The sequence below is a fragment of the Temnothorax nylanderi genome, unplaced genomic scaffold, assembly GCF_030848795.1.
Source record: "Temnothorax nylanderi isolate EJ_2023f unplaced genomic scaffold, tnyl_v1.0 TNYL_tig0752_pilon, whole genome shotgun sequence".
In the NCBI taxonomy this organism is placed as follows: Eukaryota; Metazoa; Arthropoda; class Insecta; order Hymenoptera; family Formicidae; genus Temnothorax; species Temnothorax nylanderi.
Genome location: NW_027249814.1, coordinates 21,170 through 43,822, shown reverse-complemented (window position 1 = coordinate 43,822; position 22,653 = coordinate 21,170). Strand labels below are relative to the sequence as shown.

The following is a 22,653-nucleotide window of genomic DNA, read 5'->3' as shown; positions in this document are numbered from 1 at the left end:
TTTCGATCTGGTGCACATCAATAATAGCGGCGTCGATTTATATCATTTCATCCTCAGAGTGATGAAAACACACGCGAAAAAGAACAATCGGTCAAAAATAACCAGTCTATTGCGTCGCTCACTATCGTTGAATCCGCATTTCTTCGGCGTGCCGAAGAATCTTCTTCTTCTTCAGTATTAAGTCGCAATACTTTTAAGTACATCGGGATGATGGGATTTCATTCGGTTCAGCTTCGGTAACAATCGGCACTTCCCGGAAAATGACGTCGTGCGCACGCATATATTTATCCCTGTTTTCGCTTGCTCTTATCGGCCATATTTGTTTCCACTTTTCGTATATTGGTTTCACCCCTATGGATGGCGCGGCGTCCTCGCAAACATTAGAATTCTGTAGCAGGATTTTGTAACTTCGTAACGACAGTTTCGGTATCGTTGCGCAGGTACTATATATGGTAAAAAAAACTGCGCAACAATACCGAAACTGTCGTTAAGGAGTTACAGAATTCCACCTCTGGGGCCCGATTCTCTAAGTCTCTAATGACAAACGTATGCGTAAACTCTGCTCTAACAGAAAAGTTGCAAGGTTATTGGCTAAAAACTGTGCGATAGCCAATCAATTTGCAGCCTTTCTGTTAGAGCAGAGTTTGCGCATACCTTTCTTGTTAGAGAATCGGGCCCCTGAATCTGAAGATGTGAGCGCGAAACAGATAAGCGGCGATCCGCTGGATAAATATCGTGTTACACTTCCGCTGTAACTCATGATACTGTCGATCTAGCAGACATAACGCGCAGTACGGGGTACAACAACAAATACCAAATTGTAATATTATAACAAATAAGGTACTTTTTCTTCGCCAGTGAGTAATTAAATTAACAGAATCCTTTGCTTCGACCGAAAAGGACCGGAATCTCGGTCGAAACGCGTTGTGCTTATCAAATAAAGATTGCCAGCTCGGTCGAAGCAAAGGATTCTGTTAATGTAATATTATAATTTTGTTAAAAAGAATTAAAGCTTGGATTGGAATAGGAAGACCCTTGAATGGGGACACAAAGATATGTACCACTTGGATTTTATTTTTTAAAAGTAGTTATACATCTCTCTCACATTAAGTGTAAGAGAGTGAGAGAGACATACACAAATTGATGTAATGTATTTCAATAAAATAGATCTTCGAAACGCATCTTACTCGTAAAAAAACAATGTTTCTTATCCTTTTTATTTATTTTCTCACGCTTGATATCTTGTTATAAATTATGTTATCATATTTTTTTCAATATGACGATTACGTTTTTGGCTACGCGGCGCATTTGTGGCACTATTTTTGTAAAAAGTATTTCCCATGCAGAAATTTCGAAAATAAACTTGCTGCCCGTCGATCAGCGCCTACCACGGTCTCCTCTCAGATAATACTTCTCAGATAATCGAATCTCAGATAACACTTCTAATAAAGCTTCCTATTTTGGATTTGATTCTGGTTTCAGTTCATTTTTATCTGTATAAACTCTGCTTCTGGCATATTTGAACAAATTCTCGAATTTATCCAATATTATCCATCCACCGGCTTTCACAGCATATTCCATAGTCCGTAAACGATTTAACATGGCATAGAATAAAACAGAATCTTCATATGTTAAAGATATAACAAGGGAACGTAACGTTTTTAAATCGGAAAACAATTGTTTGGTCATCGTACTAAGCTGATGCCAGATTGGATGTACTTGCAAATGTAACTGCTTGTGAAATTTCTTTGCTATTGCATTCTCTATACAGGCAATTCGTCTGTCTAAATATTTATTAAGTCTCTTCAATTCTTTCACGGTGTAATTCATAATATCAAGCAAAGTGGCTTGAATGTTCTGCATCTTTGGTGTGATCTGTACATGTAGTTCTATAACATCGGGCTCATGCTTGGACAAGCAATTATTAATAGTTGTGTGAAAACGTGACCATAAATATAATTTCTTCACGAATAGAGCTTTAATAACTCGTTCTACGTTCTACGCAAATACCCAACTGTGAAAGCCAGTGACGAATTTGTGAACACCTTGATAAATCCAGTTTTATTATGTTGTCTATACAAACGTAACGCAAATGCTTCTTGATAACCATTCAGAATATTGTGAGCTCTATAGACGAGAATACCAGTGACCAAGTGCAACGGAACTCTGTTGTTTAACAGATCTACCACCAAAATACGACCTGATATAAACAGGTCTCCACCCTCCAAGTACATTACTTCCCTGCGTTTGATGGTAAGATTTTATTAAATGCATATGTAAAATGCGAATGTATTTTCTTTTTATACCTTTCATTAGAGAGACATTCAGCATTCACTATACGCGGTAGCCTACTTGTTCCATAACTTTTAAGCAGACCATTAATGTAATTCTCATCATGATTGGTGGTTCCCAGAACGATAACTAAATTGCCCGGATCCGAGTAAGCTTTTATTAATTGCAAAATAATCGAACGCATCCAGGAAACGTGGAAGTGCGGAAGATTATGGATTAAATTCGCAGAACTTGGCGATGCGCTCCAACTCGGTGCCGAGTTCAACTTCATCCATCTCTGCAACAAATTGCTTCTCTGCATTTATTTGGCACTACTATACATCATTATTTCACCGTACACAAAGGTGGAATGCAAAAATGGTGGAAGCGATGTAAAGGTCGTACCTGGGATAAGCGGTGACTGCTTTCAGCGTCGTTTCACTCGTTTCCTGGGCGGTGGATATTCGCCAGAGCTTGTAAAACTTCTGATAGCAGGTGCGGGTGGGAGTTTATCATGGATTTGTAGCCCTTGGTATCGATTACATCCGTCAGATGTCTGCAAAAGCACGGATTAGAGATCGCAAGTTTCATCGCGTTCACCCGCACAGCCAAAAAATATAATTTTGATCGTTGGAAGAGCAAAATTATCTTTTAGTCGATGAGCTGACGCGTGTGCGTTGCAAGCACACTTCTCTCTAGTGATGCCAGATGGCAGACCGCGCAGCATGCTAACAGTATGCGTAAAGGATGCGCTGGCAACGTACACACAAAGCGAAGTATAATACATGGACATGGTCTCCGCTTTGTGTGCGTTGCCAGCGCATTTCCTCTACATGCTGTTAATATGCACGGTCTGCCGTCTGGCACCGTTATCTCTCGCAATATTAACTTACGTTTTAATGATTACTAGCGCTTGTGCCTTCAGATAATCGGCCCTATAAAAATCGGCAAGTTTGAAGATCTCTGCTGCGTTCTCAACAGTCAACCATGTGTAAAGTATTTTCTCGCAAATTACTTTTAGCTTCGTTAACTCATACTTTTCCGCTGCGAATAACAGGTCCGTGATTTTCCCCAGATTCTCCACTTTACCGGTGTAAATAAATCGCAACATTTCTCTCGCGGTTTCATAATCTATGTCTTCAATTTTCACGTAATTGGTTTGTTTTTCCGACATTTCGCTTTTTAACATTGCCGAGAAGACGCGACTTTGTGCAGCGAGAATTGCTTTGTGCGCCTGGATCTTCCTTTCACCGACAAGAACCGTTATGTCGGAAAATTCCGGATTTTCGAAAAGCAGTAACCCGACATTATCGGGTTCGCATTTCGATACTTCAAACGGTATCGTTACTGGATCGTTACTGCATGTTACATTATGCACTACGCTGATCTCACAGATTATCGTGAGTTTGTCGTCTGGCAGCAGCCCGTTGGCCTCGTCCAGAAGAAAGTCTCTATGGACGAACTTTTGACCATTCATTCTTGTCCCATGAGTAAAGTTAACAACTCCAATGCTTTTCATTATTTCCGTTTTTTCTTTTTTGGCATAGAGAATGGAAAATTTGTACTTGGCCCTCACAACTTGTGACTCCCCGCACGAAGCGAGAACGAGATAAAGTGTCAGGTAGTTTTCAGGATGACTCATGTCAAGATACATTTCCAGGGACCATTTTATTTTTTTATTGACCCCTTCTGAGAATATAGAAGACTTTAGTACTTTTTCGCAGCAACTGAAATTCTTGATAGTCCATTCCATGAATAATTTCCTCATTTGGAAATCCGTGCAACATCTTGCAGCAATATTCGACGGGAGGACACTCTGCAGGCATTTAAAGTGAAATAAAAAAATAATGTGCAATACGTTTTCTAGAGTTCTTATAATATATGTCTATTACTTATAATTTTAACAAAGTTGGTGAAAAGTGAATAACTAAATAAAATTGTGTCTTAATCCTGGGTATATACATTGGGGTCTTCGAGACTCCAGATAAAGTTTGAAACTTTACCATTGATAGAATAAATAAATAGGGGGGATAGGACCGTCTGCCTTGTAAAAAAGTTTGAAGTCTCTTCAATAGCTAGCAACTGCCAAAGCAATCAATTGTTTGTTGGTTTTGCAACAATTAATACTTAAAATAAGTCTGGGGGCTCTCAAACTCCAGTGTGTATTTCGTGCAACTTTCTTTTACGAGTAATGTAATAGTAATAGTATAATGTTAAAGCAAAATAGCGCGCGCGTCTGTGATGTCTAGTAATGATTAAACAAATTATGAAAGATTATCGGGCAAAATTGATGCGTTATAGAAAATAAATTAGTAATCAATTCTTATTGAATAAATATCGCGCCACGGCATAGTGAACGAGATTGCTACTTGTCGCGGTAAGGTTTGGACGAGTAATGTAAATTACTCACGGGGGTGACCTCCGACCGCGACGGTCCAGCGTCCGACGTCCTCGGCGAAATCCTCTGCATTTTTTTACCACACTGAGAAAAAAAATGTGCTTACTTTTAGTAAATATATTTACTAAAATTAGATTTACTTAATTTAAATTTAAAAAAGGAATAAAAAAGTGTGCAAATTAGAAACTTGCACATTTTTCCTTATTACAGATCGCTACCATTGCTATTTTATTTCGCTCACAAAGCTCCTCTTATGAGGAAACTTGTATTTTATTTTATGCATAATTATTAGTATTTATTAGTTTGTCTTCCTCATAGAGGAAGCTTTATGAGCGAAATAAAATAGAAGCAATGGTAGCGATCTATATAAATGATGAGGAAGCAATGTGCAAGTTTCTAATTTGTACACTTTTTTTAATTTTAAATTTAACCTTTTTATGAATTGAAAAAGGATCAGTGGAGTTTTACAATTGACGCAATGTCAAATCGATGTTGACTTTGGGAGTTCAAGCTACATGGTCCATATATGGGCTTCGCAATATTACACAGATCTATTATCTCAATTTAATAGAAAATAATTTATGACTCACCGATATAATTGTGATCGCGCGCGCACTAATTATATCAGAATATAATGATCGCGCGGCACTTTGCACGGCACTTCCGATGTTAATCGCACACGACACGCACTTTATTATTAATTGTATTCCGACGGAAGAAATTACAACTGCATGACGCTACGATTCGCATTCGATACTCGTGGCGTTTCGCGATATTCCATTAACAACCGAAAGATTTGTATAAAACACAGGAAGAATGAAGAAATAAGCGGAATGTAAGCCAGCGAGGTAATAGCGCGCGGGAACGCGGGAAGGAAAATGACGACTTAAACTCGACAAACTTCGGTTAGACTCGGAAACATTCGGACGTGCGACGGCACACGGACGTGGTTGCCGCTTTGGTGTGTGGCGTGTGTGCGCGCGACGATCACGCGATCACGCCGTGTGCTGTCAAGCGTCCGTCTCATGCATATAACCTCAAAATGGTCTGACTGGCATGGCCAGGCCAACTGACTGTTGGCGCCACTAATCATTGCGTGTGTAAACACTGGCCTTTACTTTCCGTTTATTTCTTCCTAAATCTATATGGTCCAAAAGTCGATATCTGATTCTATTTTCATGCGAGACGCATAGATAATTAATAAAATCGAGCCAATGACTAATCAGGATGCGATAAATAGTTCAAAAAAATGCAGTCGAGATTCGATACATTTACTCGGCAAAAGACTCAAAGAGCAAAAAATAAATCCGAATCCAAACGTGAGAAATAGCATTAAAAAGATAATTGTTGCTCGCTAAATCTCTCATCGGAACAATTATAACAATAATTTTGTTTCTACTTACTTCGATTTTTATTTCGGAGATATAAATCGAGGTGTCCTGCTTCAGTAAACAGCCGTGTCGCCTCGACACGCTTATGATTCGTTAATTGTAAATTGTAATGGCCAGTCTACAATGAGTCGTTAGTCGTTAGTCAGATGTCGGAAGAAATAGTTATAAGCGTATCGTAAAGCCTTGTGTCCACGATGCTAGAACTGTGTCCGAGTTTCGGTTTAAGCCAATGAAACTGCTACTTTACTGTAAGAGCTGCAAGTTGATTGGCTTAAACCAAAACTCGGACGCGGTTCTAGCATCGTGGACACAAGGCTTAAAGTCCGTATCAGACTACGGACTGGAATTGAGATAGGATTGAAATTTAATCAATTAGAACAGAGAAAATTGATCTCAAGTTTAGTAAACTTTGCTCTGATTGGTCAAATTTCAATCCAATCTCAATCCCAATCCGTAGTCTGATACGGGCATAAAGCCCGTGTCACACTACGTATCGCGGACGCGGATTCGGATTGGGATTACGGATCGCGGATCGGATTCAGCCAATCACAGATGAGCCGCTCGTCTACGATTGGCTAGATTACGATCCGCGATCCGCAATCTCAATCCGATCTGTGTCCGCGATACGTAGTGTGACACGGGCTTAAGGCAATCGGAAGTCTGTAATCGGTGATCGTAAAAGATGGCATTTGACCAATCGCTTACTTCTTCTTCCTATGTTATGGCCTTCAAGCAGTGCTGCTCCGAAAACGGCCAGGACGAACCACTTGTCGAATAGCCGTAGATGGCGTGTGTTGTCAGTGTCGCAGGCCACGGATGGCGCCGTTGCAAGATTAGGAATCGTGTACCGAAAACCGCGGGCGCCGGCGCAGGCGCAACCAATCGCTTACGATTGCCGATTACAGACTTCCGATCGCCTTATAAGGATGCTGTCACATGGCAGTCAGAAATTCGGAAAACGGAATCTCGGAAAAGTCCGAAATTTTTGTGACTGGGCTCCCCATGGACTGATATTTCCGGAATAAGATACTTAAGATACTTAAAAAAGATACTTACCGTAGTAGTAGAGTCTATTAAAAAATAAAGCTTCGACGTATTTTTTATTATACTCTAAAATTATATAGAAATTTCTTTAATTTAAAAATATGTTAAGGTTAGAATGCCATTTAGTTTTCCGTAAAAGTCGTTCCATGGGGAGCCCGGCCCTTGAAAAATCGCACCGATCGAGCTGACTCTGATTGGTTGACCCCCTCTCCGTTAAGTTTCCGAGATTCCGTTTTCCGAATTTCTGACTGCCATGTGACAGCACCCTAATGACTTTTTCCGACTCTCTTCCGACATCTGACTAACGACTAACGACTCATTGTAGACTGGCCATAAGAATTAATCAACGCCGCGAAACAATAATTGTTAACTGTTTCGATAATCGCGTTTCTATAAAAGTATCTAAAAGCGACAATACACACGGAGCGATTTCACGCCACTAACCACTAACCTGCTCGCTCGAGTTTCACTGAACAAATGATGGCGCGGCGTCCTCGTCCTCGGCCCTCGCTTCTTCTTCTTCTGTTTAGTGGCGCTTTTACTTGCTCCGTCACGGATGTAAACGGCCATCCTCGTCCTCGCTAGAGTACCTCTAAAGCCTTGTGTACACGATACTAGAAATCGGTCCGAGTTTCGGTTTAAGCCAATGAAACTGCTGCTTTTCTGTAAGAGCTGCAAGTTGATTGGCTTAAACCGAAACTCGGACCGATTTCTAGTATCGTGTACACAAGGCTTAAAGCTTCGGTTTCGGTTTAAGCCAATCAACTTGCAGCTCTTACAGAAAAGCAGCAGTTTCATTGGCTTAAACCGAAACTCGGACCGATTTCTAGTATCGTGTACACAAGGCTTAATAAAAGTCGCGACAGAGAGAAGGATCCTTCTCTCTGGTCGCGACAACAGGCTGCAACTTTTGATTGGTCCGGCATTTTTCAACAACTCCCGCCAATATTTGAATTGTGGAAATGACAGTAACAGTAAATTGTGGCAAAGGAAATTAAAAATATATGTGATAAAAGCAAAACATACATAAGAATTTTCTCTGTACAAAAACTGTGTGAAGAATCAACAGTTTGAGTAAGGAAATAAAAAGAAAGGAAAAAAGAAAGAACGAAAAATATTACAATAATAGTAATTTATTGTATTAAGGGAGATTTCTATCTTGTTGGGTCAAAAAAATGCCTTTTTTTACGAATTTTTTTTTAGAAAACTATTAAATATAGCAAGTTAAAATTATGTGTGCTGCTTAAGTAGCTTTTATTAAATAAGTACAAATTTTTTCAATGAGAAGGAGGGGAGGGGGACACGATGACGGCGGCACGCTGGCGATGAGGTACTTCCGGCTTGCGGAAGTACTGCTGCCGGAACAAGTGACATAAAACAAAAAAAATGAAACATATTCTTACTCTATATAACACTAGGCATGGCATGAACCAAAATCAAGAAGAAAAAATAAAAAATGACAAAATGGCGAGACATTGAAATTTAGGTGTCGATTTTTTCAAAATAAAATTAATTTCAATGTCTTGCCATTTTTTATTTTTTCTTCTTGATTTTGGTTTATGCCATGCCCAGTGTTATATAGGGTAAGAATATGTTTCATTTTTTTGTTTCATGTCACTTGTTCCGGCAGCAGTACTTCCGCAAGCCGGAAGTACCTCATCGCCAGCGTGCCGCCGTCATCGTGTCCCCCTCCCCTCCTTCTCATTGAAAAAATTTGTACTTATTTAATAAAAGCTACTTAAGCAGCACACATAATTTCAACTTGCTATATTCAATAGTTTTCTAAAAAAAAATTCGTAAAAAAAAGGCATTTTTTTGACCCAACAAGGTAGAAACCTCCCTTAACCGATTTTGATGAAATTTTAATATGTTGTAGATATCATTGAGACACATTTGTGGAAAATTCGGGAAAGGTTTCTGATGACAGAAACATTGATAAAAAAAAATTAATAAATGTTCTTGATTTTTTTTAGTCCCGATATCTTGTACAATTACGAAAAAATTTTTCTAGAATCTTGGAGTAGTTTCCTATCGGACATAATTTTTTGGAAGCGATAAAATGGGTAGGCGATACTTTTAAAAAATAAAATATTTTTATTTATTTTTTTAAAATATGATATGCTTTTGGTACAATCGCCATATATTTTATGTAGAATTTTGGGATAGTATTCTACAACAAGTAATTTTTTCGAACCAATAAAATAGGTAGGCGGAAGTTAAAAAAAATAAAATATTGTTTTTTATTTTTCTAAATTATGATATGCTCTTCGTACCATTGCCATATTTTTTTGTAAACTTTTGAGACGGTATTCTATAACAAGTAATTTTTTCGAACCAATAAAATAGGTAGAAGGTACTTTAAAAAACAAAATTTTTTTTCAAAATTTTTATAGTTTTTTGGTAAGGTACCATCGCCATATTTTTGTTTAGAATCTTGGAATGGAATCCTACAACAAGTAATTTTCCGGAATCAATTAAATAAATAGATGCAGGTACTAAAAAAATAATAAAATAAAGTAAAATGAAATAATTATGAAAGGATAAACTATAATCGTATTAAATCAAATGTTTATTAATGAAGTACACATACACATTCGTTCACATAATCACTCTCATACTATTATTTACACTATTTATAGTTATATTTATATGGATGGACTAATCTTCAGCATTATCTTCATTGATAATGGGCGTGATGCCGTCTGTTTTAAATATATTTAAATATAAAAAAATATTTAAATATATTTAAAACAGACGGCATCACGCCTATTATCAATGAAGATAGTGATGAAGATTAGTCCATCCATATGACTATAAATAGTGTAAATAATAGTATGAGAGTAATTATGTGAACGAATGTGTATGTGTACGTCATTATTTTGAGTGTATGTGTACGTGTATGTGTATGTGTACTTCATTAAAATAAACATTTGATTTAATACGATTATAGTTTATCCTTTCATAATTATTTCAATTTACTTTATTTTATTATTTTTTTAGTACCTGCATCTATTTATTTAATCGATTCCGGAAAATTACTTGTTGTAGGATTCCATTCCAAGATTCTAAACAAAAATATGGCTATGGTACCAAAAAACTATGATAATTTTGAAATAAAATATTTTGTTTTTTAAAGTACCTTCTACCCATTTTATTAGTTCGAAAAAATTACTTGTTATAGAATACCGTCTCAAAAGTTTACAAAATAAATATGGCAATGGTACGAAGAGCATATCATAATTTAGAAAAATAAAAAACAATATTTTTTTTTAACTTCCGCCTACCTATTTTATTGGTTCGAAAAAATTACTTGTTGTAGAATACTATCCCAAAATTCTACATAAAATATATGGCGATCGTACCAAAAACATATCATATTTTTAAAAAATAAATAAAAATATTTTATTTTTTAAAAGTACCGCCTACCCATTTTATCGCTTCCAAAAAATTATGTCCGATAGGAAACTACTCCAAGATTCTAGAAAAATTTTTTCGTAATTGTACAAGAAAGATATCGGGACTAAAAAAAATCAAGAACATTTATTTATTTTTTTTATCAATGTTTCCGTCATCAGAAACCTTTCCCGAATTTTCCACAAATGTGTCTCAATGATATCTACAACATATTAAAATTTCATCAAAATCGGTTAAGCCGATCAAAAGATATGAATTATTTTCGAAATTTTTATTTTTATTTTTTACAGCAAAACGGTTCAATATTAAGGGCTAATATTTGACTAAATTGTAAGTGACACTGATAGCAATCAAAGCAAAAAAAATGAGCATAATCCGTGTGGGGGCACATTGACCCTTCTTATCCGGCTACGGCCTTTCGAAAATAAACTTGCTGCGCGTCGATCAGCGCCTACCACGGTCTCCTCTCAGATAATACTTCTCAGATAATCGAATCTCAGATAACACTTCTAATAAAGCTTCCTATTTTGGATTTGATTCTGGTTTCAGTTCATTTTTATCTGTATAAACTCTGCTTCTGGCATATTTGAACAAATTCTCGAATTTATCCAATATTATCCATCCATCGGCTTTCACAGGATATTCCATAGTCCGTAAACGATTTAGCATGGCATAGAATGAAACAGAATCTTCATATGTTAAAGATATAACAAGGGAACGTAACGTTTTTAAATCGGAAAACAATTGTTTGGTCATCGTACTAAGCTGATGCCAGATTGGATGTACTTGCAAATGTAACTGCTTGTGAAATTTCTTTGCTATTGCATTCTCTACAGTCAATTCGTCTAAGTCTAAATATTTATTAAGTCTCTTCAATTCTTTCACGGTGTAATTCATAATATCAAGCAAAGTGGCTTGAATGTTCTGCATCTTTGGTGTGATCTGTACATGTAGTTCTATAACATCGGGCTCATGCTTGGACAAGCAATTATTAATAGTTGTGTGAAAACGTGACCATAAATATAATTTCTTCACGAATAGAGCTTTAATAACTCGTTCTACTCGCAAATACCCAACTGTGAAAGCCAGTGACGAATTTGTGAACGCCTTGATAAATCCAGTTTTATTATGTTGTCTATACAAACGCAACGCAAATGCTTCTTGATAACCATTCAGAATATTGTGAGCTCTATAGACGAGAATACCAGTGACCAAGTGCAACGGAACTCTGTTGTTTAACAGATCTACCACCAAAATACGACCTGATATAAACTGGTCTCCACCCTCCAAGTACATTACTTCCCTGCGTTTGATGGTAAGATTTTATTAAATGCATATGTAAAATGCAAATGTATTTTCTTTTTATACCTTTAATTAGAGAGACATTCAGCATTCACTATACGCGGTAGCCTACTTGTTCCATAACTTTTAAGCAGACCATTAACGTAATTCTCATCATGATTGGTGGTTCCCAGAACGATAACTAAATTGCCCGGATCCGAGTAAGCTTTTATCACATTCGCAAAAACAGTTTCTATACCAAGACCCCTACGAACATTTTCCAGTAAATAATAAGATTATACATTCTTACGTGAGATACGATAACAAAGGTAAAATATACTTACTGTAATAACTAGTCCATCTTCCTGAAGGATTTCAAGGAAGATTTTGGTATTCCAACATGTTTAACGATAATTTTCAACCAAATTTCTAGATTTATTAATTGCTCCAGCGTTTAAAACAGTAAATAAAAAAAATCCAAATTGTCAAAAAAAAAATCTATAATCTGAAATGGGAAATAAGATGCTTATAAAATAGATATGGAAACTAAAAAAAATAGGGTTATATAGTAATTAATATAGCATGGCTTACTCTATCCCGGGGAGGGCGGCGGACGAATCATCGCGTTACCCGTTGCCCCCCACCGTTAGGTAAAACGCGCAGAGAAGGACGACCGAGGGGTTTTAGTGAGTTAGAGTCCCACATAACCGCCCTCCCCGCCCCGGGGGAGGGGGTATCCGTGTGGATTTCCCCTCGTTAAAAAAAAAATGGCTTACTCTATCCCGATTTTTGTAAGTTTTTCCGTTTGAATAAAGCTGAGGAAATGTAACATGTTAGAGAATAATAAATTTAAAAGACCATAATTTGAAGTACCTCTTAGGTATAAAAATAATATCTCCTATATAATAATAAAATTAATAATCCATTGTATATAATAATAATATTAAAGTACATTCGTAAATCGTCAATATAATCAACAATAATAATATTTATTTCTTATTTAACAAAACATTTATGAATTTAGTTAATATCGTGTTTACAACGTACATAATCTTTTTTTATCGTATTTTTTTTTCGTTTATTTACCATAACTCATATTCTCAAAATCTGATTGCTAGGAATAACTTCTTCAATTTAATCAAGCGTTAATGGGAATGAACGGGGTCTGTTTTAATTGCAAAATAATCGAATGCATCCAGGAAACGTGGAAGTGCGGAAGATTATAGATTAAATTCGCAGAACTTGGCGATGCGCTCCAACTCGGTGCCGAGTTCAACTTCATCCGTCTCTGCAACAAATTGCTTCTCTGCATTTATTTGGCACTACTATACAACATTATTTCACTGTACACAAAGGTTGAAAAGAAATGCAAAAATAGTGGAAGCGATGTAAAGGTCGTACCTGGGGTGAGCGGTGACTGCTTTCAGCGTCGTTTCACTCGTTTCGCCAGAGCTTGTAAAACTTCCGATATCAGATGCGGGTGGGAGTTCACCATGGATTTGTAGCCCTTGGTATCGGTTACATCCGTCAGATGTCTGCAAAAGCACGGATTAGAGATCGCAAGTTCCATCGGGTTCACCCGCACAGCCAAAAAATATAATTTTGATCGTTGGAAGAGCAAAATTATCTTTTAGTCGATGAGCTGACGCGTGTGCGTTGCAAGCACACTTCTCTCTAGTTGCCAGACGGCAGACCGTGCAGCATGCTAACAGTATATGTAAAGGATGCACTGGCAACGTACACAAAGCGAAGTATAATACATGGACATGGTCTTCGCTTTGTGTGCATTGCCAGCGCATTTCCTCCACATGCTGATACATGCACGGTCTGCCGTCTGGCACACCGTTCTCTCTCGCGACATTAACTTACGATTTAATGATGTCTAGCGCCTCTGCCTTCAGATAATCGGCCCTATAGAGATCGGCAAGTATGAGGATCTCTGCTGCGTTCTCAACGGTTAACCGTGTGCAAAGTATTTTCTCGCACATTACTTTTAGCTTCGTTAACTCATACTTGTCCGCTGCGACTAACAGGTCCGTGATTTTCCCCAGATTCTCGGGATTCTCCACTTTACCGGTGTAAATAAATCGCAACATTTCTCTAACGGTTTCATAATCTATGTCTTCAATTTTCACGTAATTGGTTTGTTTTTCCAACATTTCGCTTTTTAACATTCTCGAGAAGTAGTGACTTTGTGCAGCGAGAATTGCTTTGTGCGCCTGGATCTCCCTTCCATGGACAAGAACCGTTATGTCGGAAAATTCCGGATTTTCGAAAAGCAGTAACCCGACATTATCGGGTTCAAACGGTATCGTTACTGGATTGTTACTGAATATTACATTATCCACTAGGCTGATCTCACACAATATCGTGAGTTTGTCGTCTGGCAGCAGCCCGTTGACCTCGTCCAGAAGCAAGTCTCTCCTGACGAACTTTTTCATAAAAACCTTGTCTGTTAACTTGATAGCACAACTTTCCGCTGTTACCTCTTTTTCTTTTTTGGCATTGAGAATGGTAAATTTGCACTTGGCGTTCACATATTGTGACTCCCTGCACGAAATGGGAATGAGAATAAGTGACAGGTAGTGTTTGCTCTCTCCATCCATGCCCTCAAGATGCATTTCCAGGCACCATTCTATTTTTTTATTGACCCCCTCTGAGAATGTAGAAGACCTTAGTGTTTTTTCGTAGCATAAACTGAAATTCTCGATGGTCCATTCAAATAATATTTTCCTCATTTGGAAATTCGTGCGACATCTTGTAACAATATTCGACAGGCCGAACAGGACACTCTGCAGGCATTTAAAGTAAAATAAAAAAATAATGTGCAATACGTTTTCTAGAGTTCTTATAATATATGTCTATTACTTATAATTTTAACAAAGTTGGTGAAAAGTGAATAACTAAATAAAATTGTGTCTTAATCCTGGGTATACACATTGGGGTCTTCAAGACTCCAGATAAAGTTTAAAACTCTACCATTGATAGAACAAATAAATAGGGGGAATAGGACCGTCTGCCTTGTAAAAAAAAGTTTGAAGTCTCTTCAATAGCTAGCAACTGCCAAAGCAATCAATTGTTTGTTGGTTTTGCAACAATTAATACTTAAAATAAGTCTGGGGGCTCTCAAACTCCAGTGTGTATTTTGTGCAACTTTCTTTTACGAGTAATGTAACAATAATAGTATAATATTAAAGCCAAATAGCGCGCGCGAAGCGCGCGTCTGTGATGTCTAGTAATGGTTAAACAAATTAAAGATTAGGGCAAAATTGATGCGTTATAGAAAATAAATTAGTAATCAATTCTTATTGAATAAATACCGCGCCACGGCATGGTGAACGAGATTGCTACTTGTCGCGGCAAGGTTTGGAAGAGTAATGTAAATTACTCACCGGGGTGACCTCCGACGGTTCAGCGTCCGGCGTTCTCGGCAGAACCCGATGCTCATCTCTTTTTGACATTTTTCGATTACCACACTGAGAAAAAAAAATGTGCTTACTTTTAGTAAATATATTTACTAAAATTAGATTTACTTAATTTAAATTTAAAAAAGGAATAAAAAAGTGTGCAAATTAGAATTTTGCACATTGCTTCCTCATTACAGATCGCTACTATTGCTTCTATTTTATTTCGCTCACAAAGCTCCTCTTATGAGGAAGCTTGTATTTTATTTTATGCATAATTATTAATATTTATTAGTTTGTCTTCCTCATAGAGGAAGCTTTATGAGCGAAATAAAATAGGAGCAATGGTAGCGATCTGTAATGATGAGGAAGCAATGTGCAAGTTTCTAATTTGTACACTTTTTTAAATTTTAAATTTAACCTTTTTATGAATTGAAAAAGGATCAGTGGAGTTTTACAATTGACGCAATGTCAAATCGATGTTGACTTTGGGAGTTCAAGCTACATGGTCCATATATGGGCTTCGCAATATTACACAGATCTATTATTTCAATTTAATAAAAAATAATTTATGACTCACCGATATGATTGTGATCGCGCGCGCACTGCGCTGCTTCAGTAAACAGCCGTGTCGCCTCGACACGCTTATTGTAAGAATTGTAAGAATTAGGGCCGATATCACAGTCTCCGATTAACGTGATTCTCCGATTAAACTCACTCTTCGTCTCTTTCTAGGGGGACAGTACAGTTAGAAAGAGATGGAGAGTGAGTTTAATCGGAGAATCACGTTAATCGGAGACTGTGATATCGGCCCTAAATTGTAAGAATTAATCAACGCCGCGAAACAATAATTGAATAATTGTTAACTGTTTCGATAATCGCGTTTCTATAAAAGTATCTAAAAGCGACAATACACACGGAGCGATTTTACGCCACTAACCACTAACCTGCTCGCTCGAGTTTCACTGAACAAATGATGGCGCGGCGTCCTCGCAAACATTAGAATTCTGAATCTGAAGACGTGAACGCGAAACAGATAAGCGGCAATCCGCTGGATAAATATCGTGTTACACTTCCGCCGTGACTCATGATACTGTTGATCTAGCAAACATAATGCTGGGTCTACAATGCGAGTCGCAAAGTCGTGAGCCGCAAGAATTGACCAATCACAATCGAATTTGAGGAGAATAATCGACTGTGATTGGTCAATTCTTGCGACTCGCGACTTTGCGACTCGCATTGTAGACCCAGCATAACGCGCAGTACGGGGTACAACAACAAATACCAAATTGTAATATTATAATTTTGTTAAAAAGAATTAAAGCTTGGGTTGGAATAAAAAGACCCTTGAATGGGAACACAAAGATATGTACCACTTTATTTTTTGAAAGTAGTTGGTATATATTCTCTTTGCAATTGGCGCAATTTAAAGATTTCAAATCTTTTTTTGAAATACATGTCACTTGGGTTGAGTTAGGTAACATAATTTTGTGATATAATTTTGTTAAAGAAAAATAGAGCTACAACTTAGGTTGAATTTTTGAATTTACAAAATACATTGCGTGTACTTGGCGCCTTTTTTTACCCTTTTCGAAAAAGGTAATTTTGTACTGATATCACGCATTTTGTAGTGTTAAGCAGGGATTGGCAAAAAATTTTTATTTTTTATTGTAATTATTCACAAAATTAGCAATAACAACAAATTAAATTTTTATTGAATTAGCAAAGTAGTAATTAGTCACAAAAAATTACTAATTGCATAAAAATTAATAATATTTAGGTAAAAGTGAACTACAGATTACTTAAAGAATTCGTAATTTGTCAGAGAAAAATTTCTAGTTCGTGAAAGTTAATATTTAGGTAAAAATGAATTAATTTCTTTTGCAAATTGGTTATTAGTAGAAATAAATTCTTTATCATTAAAATAATTAATAATTTCTCAAAAATAAATTACTACTTATTTGAAAATTAATAATTAGTGGAAAGTAATTATTAATTTTTTCAATAATAAATAATTAGTCTTAGGTAAATTACTTATTTTAAAAATTATTAATTGATTGAATATAAATAATTTAATTATTGTAGTTAAAGGTGGTTTAAAAAATAATTATGTTAATGTTATATATAAACTTAACAAAATTATTATATTACAAAATTATACTACCTAACTTAACCCAAGTGACATGTATTTAAAAAAAAGTGAAATCTTTAAATTGCGCCAATTACAAATTATATATTGCTTTGAAAAATAATTGTTGTGCAACTATACTTTTAAAAAATAAAATCCAACTGGTACATATCTTTGTGTTCCCATTAAAGGATCTTCCTATTCCAACCCAAGTAGTAATAGCTTCTTAATTCTCCTTAACAAAATTATAATATTACAAAGAATCATTTTAGTCACAAAGAATTTAAGAGGTAACGGTACAAAATAAAAATATTTAATTAAAATAAAATAAATAAATTTTTCTTGTAAAAAAACTTGGCGCTGCTTTCTTACTCCCGTTACATTCTTCCCTAAATTATGTTTATTGTTTTTTTATTCAATCAAAAATTTTAGTACTAATGTTTAAATTTTAATGTTTAAATTTCGAAGTCTGGCAGCGCCAAGTTTTTTTACAAGAAAAATTTATTTATTTTATTGGTGGTTACTATGCAATGAATATTAGACACACCAATAATTCGTCGACATAATAAGCATTACTGTTGTGAACTTGCCTTTTCCCGTAAGCATAATAAATCGATAAATAATAGTGCTCCAGGATGAAAAGTTTAAAACACGATATATTATTTGTTTTACTCAAGGTATTAAATCGTGAAGGTATTAAATTAGCGTAATTAAATAATTAAATAGATAATTAAATAATTCTCAATTTTTATCTAGTGTATTCATATTTAACAAAAATAAATTGCGCAAGAAATTGATTAGCTAAATCATCGTGGTCATCACCGAAACAGAATTATCATCGGAAATATTCGCGTGGCTATACGTAGTTCAAGCTGCACATTTTGTGCACATCGAGACGGCAGTGGACGGATTCTAGCTAAAGCGAGAGTACGTTGACGCCGTTTAAAATTTAAGAACGAGTATTAGCTGAACATGATAAATATATATATTTCCATGAATTTATCGGCTAGCTCAAATGTCAATAAGAATTGGCGTAAAACATGAAAAAATTTACCATATGGGAGAATGCTAAATTAAATCGTCTTATCTACAGAGAAAATGGTACATTGCCTAACTTTTACATGTCAAAAAAATGGTTTATCTTTGTATCCACAATATTATTCAATACGCAATTTATTAATAAATTCTGTCATTTTACTTACTGATCAGTGAGATAGTAAAATGAGAAAAAGTTCTTTCCTTATTAATCATCATATGTTTAAAGCAAAGAAGCACAAAATAAGTGTAGAGAAAGATAAAGAAAATGAAGATTCATTAAACATTTTGAAAAATCTATTATGAATTATATTAAAATATGTTTGCTAAAGTACTGTAGTTCAAGCTTTTCCACTATATAATTTCACAATCTCCGCTTAAAAGCGTCTGATAATTTTTAAAAACCCTATACATACGCACACAATACTTGCATATTTGCTTTTATTTAAAATACAGGAACAGTAGAAAGTTCATTTATTTTTGAACAACATATATAGCGCAATAAGTAAAATAAAATAATACATATAAATGTGAGCGGGGGAAGAGGGTCAAGAGAAGATCATGCTTCTCGGGATTTCTATTGTCTCTGGATCGCGGATAGAAATCAGGTAGCATCCGTCGCTGTGCGGCGTCGCGCCGAACGGCGCCGCGGCGCCGACGCCATCGCGCAAACGAAGCGGGCGAGGGAGCTACGAAGCACTACGAAGTGCGAGCGGCAGTGATGATTCGAATCGCATGTTAAGGCGCGTCCACACCTGAGCACGCTCGGCCCGAGCCAAGCCGAACGCGAGTCGAACCGAATGAGCACGCGCATGCTTTGGTGTGAACTCACTGTGGACGGCGTCTGAACGAATTCGCACGATGCTTGCTCAAGCATCTATTCGGAAGTATTCGGAAGTGATCCAGACGTTCGGCAGGTAGTGAACATGGTGAACATGGCGGGCGAAGACTTGGAAGATGCATTTGTCAGTTTCCGTGACCTACTGTACGAAGATAAGATGAATTCTCTTCAATTTCTTCCTCTGAACACGGCTTACCGTCGAACATTCGCTCTGGCCCGTCCACACACATTCATACGAATGGCAAATGCTCGGATCTGATCCACGACTCGCGAACCGGTCTGAACGCATTCGGCGAACGGTCTGGCCTGACTGGCCGGTCTGGGCCTGTTCGGCTTCGGCGCGGCTCGGATCATCGTCCACACCGTACGTTCGTTCGTGTTCGGCGTGTTCGGCTTGGCTCGGATCCGAGCGTGTTCAGGTGTGGACGCGCCTTTAAGCCCGGTCTACATAGGCCGCAGTTCGCAAAACGCAAGACACACGCACAGTCTACATGTCAATCTAACCCTTTGACTATATAACATGGACTGCTAGCAGCAACTTCAGACTGGATGTCAAGATGTATCGCGCCGACATCGACTAGTTGAGAAATGCGTGAACTAAAACCGACGTCATGTCGATAACGTATTGGTCACGTCGGTCATGTCGGTCATATCAATCATGTACTACATGTGCACGTGTTTCTGCGAGTGTTTTGCTATCAGAAATAAATTAAATAAAAAAATTAGTATAATATACAACAATATGGTCGCTTATTGTTTTGTTGAAGGATGCACATCAAGTAAATACAAAAGGAGGACTGAAAGACATAAGTCTATCGTGCCTATGTATGGGTAAGTCAAAGTTAACCTTAAATAAATATGTATGTATATATATATATATATATATATATATATGGTTATAGCAAATAATCTTTCATATTTTAAGAATATAATTCTATTATATTTTCAGATTCCCCACTGATAAGAAACTGAAAGAAAAATGGATAAATGCATTACTTGTTTTAAACAAACAAAGTAATGCTTGTAATCCCTTAAAATACAGTAGAATCTGCATCAAACACTTTTCGGAAGACCAAATTGAACAATTTGGATTGCAAAGTGTTCGTTTGAAAAAGAATGCTGTCCCAAGTGTATTTCCCAATGCAGAACAAAGGTAAAATATAATAAAAACTATTTATAATAAAACATTCAGTTTTTTATTCCTTTCTGCTTATTAATAAAAAAATGTTTTAATTTTAACGCAATATGCTTTAAGATACTTTTTATAATTTGAATATATAAATAAAATATGTATTAAATATATATTATTCTCTCTTTTTTCTTTAATTAATCAAATTGTTTATTAATTGAATATTTTTACAGTAAGACAATATCTGAAAATGAAGATAATTTAAATCCTAACGAAATCGAAGAAATTGATCAATTTCAAATAAACCAGCTAATTATTCAAGATAAAAATTCAGTTAAATATAATGAAGCTAGTGAAATTAATTTAAATGAGCTACAAGAAAATATTGAAAAAGAAACACCCATAAGTAGTCATCATTGTAGCGAAGAAACTGATGTATTCTCTTCCAATATGCAAGTTGAGGAATGCATTGAGGATAAAAGTGTTGCAACGTTTACCAAGAAGATTAGATATCCTGGAGAGATAACGGATGCCCTAATAGAAAATATGTCTCGAGATGAAATGATAAATGTCATTAAAATGTTAAGAGAAACGACAAGAAAGAAAAATATCACTATAAAACGTTTGCGAACTCAACTTTCACGTAAAGAAAAGAAAACAAACAGCTTAAGCACATTATTAGAAGATTTAAAGCAAAAATATAGTCTTTCTTCTGATTGTTGTGGGACATTACAGGTAAATAAAAATTAAATTTATACTTATTTTTTTGTATATATAATGTATATATATTGTGTATTGTATTTATATTTTTATATGTTGTACTAAGTTTTAATTGTACTCAATGATCAAAAATTATTACTAGACTTATATATACTAGATTATACTAGATTACTAGATTATATTAAAGTTAATTTACATTAACATTTACTCGTTTACGCGGAGTAAATTATCGTAAGTTACTACAAAATCCCGTTTACGCGAAGGAATTATCGTAAGTTTCTAAAGAAGTAACGCTCGCGTAAACGTAGTAATTATCGCATTATATACATATAATATAACATCGAGACATTTAATCTGCAATCGAGTCTGCAATAACATTAATTAATGATATATATTACTGTTCATACCTTTGTAGAGATATGTATAACACAATCATGTTGAAAAAATAATCAGAAAACGCCCAACGCCATTCGAAGGAGAATCGTTTGTACTCGTTTGTACCTCCGTTTAAATCGTTTGTTCCTAAAGGTTTAAGGAATTAGAGGGGGTAAAAAAACGCCAGCCCCAAACTTTAAGATATCAGAAAACGCCCAACGCCATTCGAAGGAGAATCGTTTGTACCCGTTTTTACCTCCGTTTAAATCGTTTGTTTCTAAAGGGTTAAAGAGTTAGAGGGAGTGAAAAAAACGCCAGCCCCCAACTTTAAGATATTGGAAAACGCCCAACGCCATTCGAAGGAGAATCGTATGTACCCGTTTGTACCTCCGTTTAAATCGTTTGTTTCTAAAGGGTTAAGGGGTTAGAGGGGGTGAAAAAAACGCCAGCCCCCAACTTTAAGATATCAGAAAACGCCCAACGCCATTCGAAGGAGAATCGTTTGTACCCGTTTGTACCTACGTTTAAATCGTTTTTTTTTCTTAAAAAAGGCATGTTAAGTCGATAGTCGAATTTATTGTTGCCGCTTTTCCGCGATGCTGATTGGTTTTCTAGCTGCGCTTACTTCATTTGCAGCTGTCATCGTATATTTTGACAGTTGTGTGTATCAAGAAATTAATAGTGTAATAGTAATAGCATAATGTTAAAGCTAAATAGCGCGCGCAAAGCGCGCGTCTGTGGTGCTAGTGTTTCTAAAGTCTTAAGGAGTTAGAAGGGGTGAAAAAAACGCCAGCCCCCAAATTTAAGATATCAGAAAACGCCCAACGCCATTCGAAGGAGAATTGTTTGTACCCGTTTGTACCTCCGTTTAAATCGTTTGTTTCTAAAGGGTTAAGGAGTTAGAGGGGGTGAAAAAAACGCCAGCCCCCAACTTTAAGATATCAGAAAACGCCCAACGCCATTCGAAGGAGAATCGTTTGTACCCGTTTGTACCTCCGTTTAAATCGTTTGTTTCTAAAGGGTTAAGGAGTTAGAGGGGGTGAAATAAACGCCAGCCCCCAACTTTAAGATATCAGAAAACGCCCAACGCCATTCGAAGGAGAATCGTTTGTACCCGTTTGTACCTCCGTTTAAATCGTTTGTTTCTAAAGGGTTAAGGAGTTAGAGGGGGTGAAAAAAACGCCAGCCCCCAACTTTAAGATATCAGAAAACGCCCAACGCC

The 22,653-nt window shown here is 36.3% G+C and overlaps 3 protein-coding genes and 1 pseudogene across 12 annotated transcripts; 1 reads left to right on the top strand and 3 right to left on the bottom strand.

Moving 5' to 3' along the window:
* Window positions 1–1,054: 1,054 nt before the first annotated feature.
* LOC139785187 (protein roadkill-like) lies at window positions 1,055–7,800 on the bottom strand. 3 transcript variants are annotated; one of them, XM_071724347.1, is made up of 6 exons: window positions 7,556–7,800; window positions 6,073–6,178; window positions 4,682–4,753; window positions 3,165–4,087; window positions 2,677–2,827; window positions 1,055–2,569 (listed from the first exon to the last, which is right to left on the bottom strand). In XM_071724347.1, exons 3-5 carry the CDS (start codon window positions 4,739–4,741, stop codon window positions 2,710–2,712), a joined length of 1,101 nt encoding a protein of 366 aa, XP_071580448.1. In that variant the 5' UTR covers window positions 4,742–4,753; window positions 6,073–6,178; window positions 7,556–7,800; the 3' UTR covers window positions 1,055–2,569; window positions 2,677–2,709. The 3 variants fall into 3 exon arrangements, with proteins under 3 accessions (XP_071580448.1, XP_071580450.1, XP_071580449.1); XM_071724349.1 differs by lacking the exon at window positions 6,073–6,178; XM_071724348.1 differs by lacking the exon at window positions 7,556–7,800 and having other exon boundaries at window positions 6,073–6,191.
* Window positions 7,801–10,689: 2,889 nt separating this feature from the next.
* Window positions 10,690–12,086, bottom strand: LOC139785185 (DNA repair endonuclease XPF-like; annotated as a pseudogene).
* Window positions 12,087–12,769: 683 nt separating this feature from the next.
* LOC139785182 (speckle-type POZ protein-like) lies at window positions 12,770–19,609 on the bottom strand. 7 transcript variants are annotated; one of them, XM_071724338.1, is made up of 7 exons: window positions 19,404–19,609; window positions 19,199–19,349; window positions 15,784–15,847; window positions 15,192–15,275; window positions 13,669–14,591; window positions 13,201–13,334; window positions 12,770–13,087 (listed from the first exon to the last, which is right to left on the bottom strand). In XM_071724338.1, the coding sequence occupies exons 2-6, from the start codon at window positions 19,327–19,329 to the stop codon at window positions 13,223–13,225; spliced, it is 1,314 nt and encodes a 437-aa protein (XP_071580439.1). In that variant the 5' UTR covers window positions 19,330–19,349; window positions 19,404–19,609; the 3' UTR covers window positions 12,770–13,087; window positions 13,201–13,222. The 7 variants fall into 7 exon arrangements, with proteins under 7 accessions (XP_071580439.1, XP_071580437.1, XP_071580438.1 ...); XM_071724336.1 differs by having other exon boundaries at window positions 19,199–19,346; window positions 19,404–19,608; XM_071724337.1 differs by having other exon boundaries at window positions 19,199–19,609.
* A 125-nt stretch (window positions 19,610–19,734) lies between these two features.
* Window positions 19,735–21,794, top strand: LOC139785184 (uncharacterized). Of its 2 annotated transcripts, XM_071724345.1 has the most exons (4): window positions 19,735–20,038; window positions 20,157–20,360; window positions 20,570–21,071; window positions 21,715–21,794. In XM_071724345.1, the coding sequence occupies exons 1-4, from the start codon at window positions 19,848–19,850 to the stop codon at window positions 21,718–21,720; spliced, it is 903 nt and encodes a 300-aa protein (XP_071580446.1). In that variant the 5' UTR covers window positions 19,735–19,847; the 3' UTR covers window positions 21,721–21,794. The 2 variants fall into 2 exon arrangements, with proteins under 2 accessions (XP_071580446.1, XP_071580444.1); XM_071724343.1 differs by lacking the exon at window positions 21,715–21,794 and having other exon boundaries at window positions 20,570–21,537.
* The last annotated feature ends 859 nt before the right edge of the window (window positions 21,795–22,653 follow it).

Coding starts and splice junctions, on each gene's coding strand:
- LOC139785184 (XM_071724343.1), top strand. CDS start 19,848: ATGTCGGTCATATCAATCATGTACTACATGTGCACGTGTTTCTGCGAG. Junction 20,039..20,156: donor TCTATCGTGCCTATGTATGG/GTAAGTCAAAGT, acceptor TTATATTTTCAG/ATTCCCCACTGATAAGAAAC. Junction 20,361..20,569: donor TTTCCCAATGCAGAACAAAG/GTAAAATATAAT, acceptor ATATTTTTACAG/TAAGACAATATCTGAAAATG.
- LOC139785182 (XM_071724337.1), bottom strand. CDS start 19,329: ATGCATCTTCCAAGTCTTCGCCCGCCATGTTCACCATGTTCACTACCT. Junction 15,276..15,783: donor GCGCGATCACAATCATATCG/GTGAGTCATAAA, acceptor TTTTTTTCTCAG/TGTGGTAATCGAAAAATGTC. Junction 13,335..13,668: donor GCGCTAGACATCATTAAATC/GTAAGTTAATGT, acceptor GTGCTTTTGCAG/ACATCTGACGGATGTAACCG.
- LOC139785187 (XM_071724347.1), bottom strand. CDS start 4,741: ATGCAGAGGATTTCGCCGAGGACGTCGGACGCTGGACCGTCGCGGTCG. Junction 4,088..4,681: donor CGCGGTCGGAGGTCACCCCC/GTGAGTAATTTA, acceptor AAATGCCTGCAG/AGTGTCCTCCCGTCGAATAT. Junction 2,828..3,164: donor GCGCTAGTAATCATTAAAAC/GTAAGTTAATAT, acceptor GTGCTTTTGCAG/ACATCTGACGGATGTAATCG.